Here is an 8821-nt window from a genome sequence, read left to right as displayed (position 1 = left end):
CTTGCTTCAACTCAAGTAAGCGGGGAAGTCAGCACTTTCCTCAGCCAGACGCACCAGCGCAGGCAGAATTAGGAAAGAACAAAGCTTTAAAAAAAAACAAGAACCAAAAACCAAAACCCGCTGGGTCAAAGGAGAAAGACAGTGAGAAAAGGAGAAAAAAGCAAACGAAAAACAGCCCCCGCCAGGGAGATAGGCAAGCCTAGGCAAGTCAGGATGTTGCCTTGGCGACCTGAGAGCCAAAATGGCCATAGCCTATTGGCTGAGCCGCTTGAGCCAATGAGAAGGCACGATGTTGACGGGGTTCGAAGATGGCTGCTGAGCCGCTGCTTCCTGGTCGGTAAGTTCGGTTTCGCGCTGCTCGAGTTGGCGGTGGGCTTCGTGGCGGGCCTGTCGGGCTTGGGTTCCGGGCAGGGAGGGCAGCAGAGGAGTCTGGGCGGCCGGGCGTCACAGCTCCTCCGCGGGGTCGCCCGAGCGGGCTTAGGAAAACTGCTGTGGCGGACCCTGCTGGACTCCCGAGGGGGAGTCGTTTGGTAAGGAGAGATGGTCTCTGTCCCGTTCCAGGCTGAGCGAGGAGAGGCCGGGCAGCCTGGAGCGCGGCATGCTCGTGGGTGCACTTGCCGTTTCGGGGAAAGCGACTTCGGCTAATGGGAGTGAAGCTAGACTTTCGGCGTCCCGGCTGGCGTTCCGGTGGGGATTCTGACGCGGCTTGAGATTCGAAGGTGGCAGGGCCCCCAAACACCCAGAGTCACGGAGTTCCAGGTTGTCAGCGGGAAGAGGTGTACCTTTTTAGAGCTACCCTGTCGCAGTCTTGAACTTCGTAAGTATTTGCACAGTGGCGTGGATTGCATAATTTGTAAATCTTCCCATACAAGGTAGAGAGGCCCTGGGAGAAAAGTACTTTCCGGGCTTTGGCTGTAAACAAACATTGTTTTAATTTACACTCACCCACCCTTGCACAGAAAACAACAAAAAGAAATCCCGGTAAGTAAATAGTTGATGTGAAATAAATACGAAGTCAGGCCTGTGATCCCCTTGTGTTTTCTGTGCTGTTTTGAAAAAAAGGAACACATTTTCTAACAATAAATAAGACATTTACATTAATGTTCATATGTCCGAAAAAGTACATTAACTAATTCCAATGTTCATGAACTGATTAAATACTTCATTGTGATCTTATAGGTTATAGGTTGATCGTTATAATTATTTTACAAATAAGATTAAATTTAGATGTTTGTGATTATTTAAAATTGAATACAAAATTTATGATAAAATATAGTCATTTGATAAAAATACAGTTTAAATTCTGGCATGTTAGAGACAGGAAATGCTTATCTGTTGAGGTGCTCAGATTTTTATCTTTTGGGTATAGCTTGTAAGCATTTGGGTGGTCTAGAAAACACATTTCTTGGACTACATTTGACATGTATTACTTAGTGTAATAATATCTTGCCTTATTTTTTCACATGTAAAAAGTGCTGAAAATTATTACTAAATTTTAGCAGTCTTATAATTACAGCCTAGAATCATTGTTTTGGTCCTTCTCCCAAATCTTTGTCTCCAAGAATGCATCACCAACTTTATGCTCTAAAAGTACATAATTGAAAGCCATCAGGCTCTGCTTTTGTAAAATAAGTGGATCACAAAGAGTTAGGCCAGTTGTAAAATGGGTTGATGTTAATTTCTAATCAGTATTGTGATGAGGATTAATGCCTGCCTCTTGGTTTGTGTGCCATGGCCTGCTTTGTTTTTCCCCTACTGCTTTTGTGTCTTTTGTTGTAACTTTGTTTCCTGTCCTTTTTCAGTGGCCTCAGTGCAGGGTGCAGGGTGTATTCTTGACTGGGTTGTGCGGTAGAGGAGAGAAACTGCATTTACTGAACTTTCATCAAGATTTCATGATTGAAAGAGAATAGTATATTATGTCAAAGAGTGAGGCAGTTCTGGGCATTTGGGGCACTGACAACATTAAGATTATAAACATTTTAAAGGTGTGAGACATCTCAGTGGTAGCTGATCACACTCTCATTTTAGAGCTTATAAAGGAACGAGACTCAGGCAGATACAATGGCCTGCTCAGGGCTGGAAGTTATCTGAATTCCAAGCCTATTTTAGCTCCTGTAACTAGTGGTCTCCAGTTCTGACATAAGCTAGAACTTTTATTATTGAGATTTGATATCTCTGTGGTTTCTGTGTTTTGAGGGATGATATTTATAAAACTTAAAAAAAACTTATAAAAATGAGGTCTGTAGTCAATATCTGTGGTAACAAGTGAAGGATAATAAGTTTTCTTACCTAATGGTAGATGATAAGTGCTACTAGGGAGAAAATAAAATAATTTCAATTAAAAAAAAAATACTGATAATTAGCTTAGTGACTTCTAGTACTTTCATTATAAAACTTTGTTTAAAAAAACAGTTACCAGCTGCAGAACCACTTTGTTTTAAATGCATTGTTTTCTGCCAATGTGTGCTCAATATGGCTATGTTTGTTTTTTGAGGGTAAAGAAAACCCACTTTCTTTAGATTTAGAACAGTACAGAAATACATTCAGTTCATAGCAAATGTCTGCCCAGAACTAAAAGATGTGTCCCATGCTTTGTACAAAATGGTTTGTAGGGTGGAATAAATCACAGCCGCAGTGGTAATGAGTGTATGATATGAAGGTGATATTTGAAACTTTTAGAGAAAGGGATCCCTGGCTCATTTACGTCTTCCTTGAGGCGCTCATGATTAAATTAAATATTATTGAGTTACAGGTTAGAAACTGAAAGCCTACAGATTAATTCATTGGCAGTCCTATTATAGGCCTGGCTGTAATCTACATAGAAGAATTGACTTTCTGTTTGTCTGTTATTCCACATCTTTTGAGACTGGCTGGATTTTCTCAGAGATTAATTTGGACTTTTCTCCCTTAAAATAGAAACATGCATCCTGAAAGGAGTGAAGGAGACACTTGAAAGAAATAAAGACACTCTGTTCAGAGAAGCCCAAACAAGAGTAGCAGGAGCAGTTGGAAAACGTATGAGGGACACATATTGATAGGAATGGAAAAGCACTATCTTCAAACAGGAGCCCATGGCAGAAATGACTAAGCAGCCTCTCCATATTGGCTGGTTACAGCTGAGCTGCTTCTTCAATGGACAGTTCCATTTTGCAGGCTCATTACCAGCAGTTACCTAAGTTTATCAGCAGAAACTTGAATCTCCCTAACATGTTTTTAAGTTTTCTTTTTGTTTTGTGACACACATCAATATCACAGGAAACTGACATGTGGCTAAAGATTTTTAAGGACTGAGTTAAAGAATATACCTTATTTGAATTTTGTATTATGGATTTGGCAGTTCTTTTAACTTTTTTTTCTTTAGGTACATTTAAGAAACTTTCAAGCTAGGAAAATACCATATTGAGAACAGTTTTGGATACCATATCAAGCAGTAGATAAAAGCAATTTTGAAAAAGTTCAAAAAGCCATGAAAACTGGATAGCTGCCTGGAACCTGATAAGGAAAAGCATAACTCCTGTAGTGTAACTGAGACTGCTCTCTATGGGGAAGCACATTTGAATGCCCAGAATGTAGACTGTGAAACTCCAGACATACTAAAACAGAGGTCTACTTGTAAGTGGCACATGCTATTGAAGGTTCAGGTTGAGTAACATTTCCTTGAAATGGTATAAACATTGCTCTGTGAGGCTACAGATTCTATTCTGTTTGTATACTTTTGTTCCTAGGCTCTTAGAGAATATCTAGCATGCAGTGAAAAATGCCATGGGCATGCTTTCTACAGTAGGCCCCATGCATGTTTTAAACAATGTCTGAAATTTGTTACAGTTTTAGTATTCTCCAATGGATAATGGCCCTAAAGGTGTTTTAGAGACCATTACTAATCTGCTCTCCCTCCTGGCATATTTTACTGAGTATCTTAACCAAGTTTAGGGGTTAATGCAGTTTTATAAGGCTAAACATGTATAACTTGGCATCTTTACTTTGAGTTGAACTTAAATTCTGGATAGAAAATTACACACAATGGTTAGAGAAGACCTTTATAAATAAGGAGCATTAATGTTTGAATGCCATTAATGGTCTGGTAATCTGTCTCTTGTTTTATTGCCCTATTCAGAGGCTAAATACCAGTTTTACTTAGAGAAGCTTCATATATCAGACTATGGAGATCAGGGAGGAAAATGATTTGTATCAGTTGATAAATGAAGCACCACAAATATCAGAAAATTCAAAGATATCTTATGGGCCCGTCTATCCATATTAGGAGTGATAAAAATGCATTTCATGGCCACAGAAATAATAGCAAGAACCACTGAACATTTGTTTTTTGATGCACAGTTCAAGTTTGTTAAAAAAAATAAAATAAAAAGGTTTTCAGCACCAAACATTGAGCCCCTAGACTCTCCTAAATGCTGCTGAGTGTTGTATTTCATTTAATCTTCAAACTAATCAGTGTAATTATCCTGTGCTATAGATAAAGAAACTGAGGGTGACAGTTGTTGAGTGATTTCTTTCTCCGTCTAGTGGAACTGGAGTCAGGAATCCAATCGTTGTGGTCCTTTTAAAAAGCCAAGAGAATGTTTCAGAAAATCAAGTACTGGTAAACCTGGCCTAAAAACACAAAACTAAACCCAGTTTCTTTAAATCTGAGAGAGGGTCCTTAAAAGAAAGCAGAAATATGTAATTCAGAGTAATGCAAAGATCCTTGATATGCATGACCCAAAGAGAATGGGTTAGTTTTCCTACTAGATTAATTACAGAATAGGCCAGGACACCCAGCAAGACAGCTTTCTGTTCTTTTGTCCGTTCTGACTGATAATGAATCTTGAGAGGTGTAACTGTTTTGGGTTCAGTTGTATGAAAAAATAGTCTGTTCTGTGGAAGTCAAATGAAATAATTACACTAATTCTAGAAGTCATTTTCATGAAACTTAATGCTTATACCAGTGAGCTATACAGATACTATTGAATACTGTTCTGAACTTCTTGTTTCCCAAATACATAGTATTGTCATTCATGAAAACTATATGCTTGTTAAGTTTTGGAATTGTATTTCATTTGGTTTATTTTAGCAAACAGTATAAAATTTAAAACTAGGATATATTTTCTACCTACCATACTTTTTATTTACTGTTAGTTTTTTTTTTTTTTTTTTAAAAACACTTATTTTGTGCATGGGTATGCTTGCATCCACACAGGTGGAGAGAGGTCAGAGGACATCTTATAAGAGTTGTTTTTCACCTACCATATACGAGAGGAACTTAGGTCATTAGGTTTGGTGGCAAATGCCTTTAACTTGCTGAACCATCTTGCTGCCCATACTACTATAACCTTTAAAATATATGTAAATAGCTTAAAGTTTTTTTCTTTAACTTTTAACATGCTCTTAGACAATAAGCCTTTTGAATATATGTGCTTCATTAGATGATGCATCTACCCACCTTTATTTCATTCTTTAATGGGTACAGTGTAAAGCATGTTATTTTAAACCTTAAACTGGCTGTGATGTTTCTGCGTACAATCGCAGCACTTAGAAGGCTGAAGCGGGAGGATCTACATGAGTTCAGGGCCAGCCTGGGCTCCAAAGTAAGGTCCTATCTCAATAAGAACAATAAAACAAAATAAAATTTAAAAAATACATTGTTTTAAATTCCTACAGAGTATATTGTTGTGTTTGGCCATTGGTGCTTCACTAGTTTTATGTAGGCAGAATAATCCATACTTTGGAGAGTCAATATTCCATTTCATCTGGAGATATGTATTGTAATATACTTAAACTATTAAATTACTTTTAAACTTTTTTTTTCAACTTAGCACAACTTATACTAGCTATTTTATATGGAGGGTTCATCTCATTTTAGATTTTAAATTAAATTGCATTGGTAGACATATTGGTCTCTTGGGATATCTTGTTAGTGGTTTTAAAATAGTTTCCATGGCTACTATTTGAGTTTGAATTCATCTTTCCCTTTTTCCTTCTAGAAGAAAAGATGTGGAGTGGGCTGTTACCTCCTGGGCTAAATGAAAGTGATGTTGAGTCAGACTCTGAAGATGAAGCCACACTAGGGAATCCAGGGCTTACGGAACTTAATTTGCAGGAAGATGGAAAGACTGACAGCAGTAGGAAGTCCAAGATGTCAGATTTCCCAGCAGGCAAGCCAAAAGCTGAAACAGAGACTGATGCAAATGCATATGAAAAATGTCCTTCTGGAATTCCCTTAAACATGTGGAATGTAGGTTTCCTCTGTGACATTAGGAAAGTGCATGTGTACATGTGCATGTGTTCTCTGTGTTTGTGCTGTGGGCAGAATATGCTGGGATATAACAGACAGCAGAGGGATCTCATAATACTTTCACTATTCATTTAGCCATGTGGATACTTTGATTCTCGTTTTGTTTTACATAAATAAAAAGAAAAAACTTCATAGGATTATCTGCTCTACTTTGCCTACCATGATAAATGAGTTCATTCTCTGTTATCAAACAGCTTATATCAAAACCAGTGACATCCCAATTCAACTGAGAGTTGTGAGGACTGGAGTATCTCAAGAGCTTTAGAAATGGCAGAGCATAAGGAGTTTACTTAACATATCTGTTTGTTGTTAAAATGTATGTTTATCTCCAGCACACACACACTTGCTTTTTTTCTTTTTACATAGAAATTTCAAGAATTGCATAAAAAACATTCTGAACAGAAGAATCCAATGTCAAGATTCAGACAGAAAAAAAGAAAACGCTCCAGAAAAGGTGTTTATTTTTTAACTTAGGTTGTTAGTTGTACTAACTCTAAATTGAATAATTGAGTTAACTTCTTAAAACATGATTTTGAAATAATAGCTAAATAATTAAGTATTCTAAATTCCTTTTAGGCAAATTGAAGAATGAAAAAGAATCTTACAGGTAGGTGGAATTTAAAATAGCAGTTTTGTGGAACTTTCTAGATTACTGTACTACTTACCTTGATAATGATCAGACATGATAAGTTGTCATTGAAGTGTAATTATTGCAACTAGTTAAAAAACAGTCAAAAGGCAAAGTGTCATAATTTGTGTACACAGACTTAATTCATCTTGCAGTGAACAGTCCTCAAGTGAAACCCAATGGAAAGAGCTTACTCAGTATTTTGGAGCCAATGATAGATTTGAACCACCAGTTAAGCAGAAAAAAGTTGAGAAGGTAAGAACCATCTTATTATTTATATATTATTCCATCATATATTAGCTAGCAGCACATATTTGTGATTAGCCTTGCCTAAGATACTAGTTCATTAATTTATATAATTAGAAACAAAATATCTTACTACTTTAAAATTCATCAGAAGAGTAAATTGTGAAAGTATTTTTGTGAGGGCCTCTCTCTTTTTGCCTTGAGTGGTGAAAGAAAGCTGTTCTTACAAGAGGCTGCCTCACTGAGACCTAAAGTGTAGCTGGAAAGTTTCTCTGGCCCCCACTCCCCTGCAGCCACTTATAAAATACTCATTCAGAGGCTTATGTTAGTTACGGCAGGCTTCTTGCTAGCTAGCTATTATAACTTAACCCATTTCTATTAATCTATAAGTTGCCACATGGCCATGGCATTACTAGTCTGCTGCATCTTGCTTCTCCTTGGGTGGTGGCTGGCATTTCTCCTGCCTCTCCTTTCCTTTCCCTGTCTATCTGCTTGGATTTCCACCTGCCTCTAAGCTGCCTTACCTGGCGTTTCTCCTGCCTCTCCTTTCCTTTCCCTATCTATCTGCTTGGATTTCCACCTGCCTCTAAGCTGCCTTGCCATAGGCCAGTGCAGCTCTATTTATCAACCAATCAGAGCAACACATACTCAGAGCATACAGAAAGACATCCCACAGCACCTAAAGGGTGGTGAAAGGCTATTTACATAAACAACAGTCACTCGGAGGCTACTGAAACATAAGTGAACACCCTAAAGGAGGGGTTAATGGGAGACCTTTTTGTTTTTTAGCGAGAAGGTTAGACTGGCTGGAAGTCAGTGAGGAAGAGGGTAGCTCAAGACTCAAGATAATCTTACAGAACTGCCAAAACTGGGTGGGACCTCAGTGCTGGTAGGAAATGGACCTTATTTACAGTGCACTTTTAAGAGAGTGACATGATCTAACTTATGTTGTAAAGATTCCCTGACTGTGAATGGAGAATAGATGGTGATGTAGCAAAAGTAAATGAGAAAACAGCAGATTAGGCACAAGATAATGGTCCATTGAATGACAGCGGTGTTGATGAAGATGGAGAAAAGTGTGGGTGCCTTGAGGTTTTAATGTGAAAGAAAGTAGAATTGGTAGTATTTACCTTTGCATCATTTGTCAGGTTTTTCTTCAAGTGAGTTAGAAAGTTGAGAAAAGCTAGGGAGATAAAAGATTGAGAGTGGAACCTATTCAGAATTCAGTTTGAGACATAAGTGTTAATCAGAACACAAGAAAAGAGTAAATAATTGCTATAATATGAGGTGGGGGCTCAGAGTAGTGTCTGAGCTTGAGGTATGTAATTGTAGTTATTACTTTTTAGGAATTAGAAAAGGCCTTGAAAGAATAGTGCACATATTCCTGGTGGGGTTGGAGAGTGGTATTGATAGAGCCTAAGAGCATGAGAATCTGTGTTCCATGGTGGGGTTAGAGGCCTGTGGGACCTATTGGGACCTTTGTATCCTGTGCTTGCTTTAAAGAGATACGCTTTACATGGGTCACTGCTGGGGGCTGCTCAGTACACCTAAAAAGACCTTTGCTGTTTTCTGACTGGTTGGTATTTCTTGTGAAAAATGTCTCATATTAAATCCATGATTAGGTGATGATATCTCACTGAGGAGATGTAAATTAAGGG

General features: G+C 38.1%; 1 protein-coding gene across 3 annotated transcripts in view; it reads left to right on the top strand.

Annotated features, from left to right (window-relative positions):
- Positions 1-263: 263 nt before the first annotated feature.
- The window catches only part of Fam204a (family with sequence similarity 204 member A), a 32409-nt gene continuing 23851 nt past the window's right edge, over positions 264-8821 (top strand). The window contains exons 1-7 of one of the 3 annotated variants that reach the window (XM_036174327.1): positions 264-337; positions 562-817; positions 3362-3516; positions 5979-6229; positions 6656-6743; positions 6866-6896; positions 7055-7172. In XM_036174327.1, coding sequence (XP_036030220.1) covers positions 5987-6229; positions 6656-6743; positions 6866-6896; positions 7055-7172 — 480 coding nt within the window. In that variant the 5' untranslated portion in view covers positions 264-337; positions 562-817; positions 3362-3516; positions 5979-5986. The remainder of the gene's footprint in view (positions 338-561; positions 818-3361; positions 3517-5978; positions 6230-6655; positions 6744-6865; positions 6897-7054; positions 7173-8821) is intronic. The other 2 variants (XM_036174336.1, XM_036174317.1) reach the window with 2 other exon arrangements.

The sequence above is a fragment of the Onychomys torridus genome, chromosome 1, assembly GCF_903995425.1.
Source record: "Onychomys torridus chromosome 1, mOncTor1.1, whole genome shotgun sequence".
Taxonomy (NCBI): domain Eukaryota; kingdom Metazoa; phylum Chordata; class Mammalia; order Rodentia; family Cricetidae; genus Onychomys; species Onychomys torridus.
The sequence above is the reverse complement of the archived record's forward strand: the minus strand, read 5'-3'. Positions and strand labels throughout refer to the sequence as shown.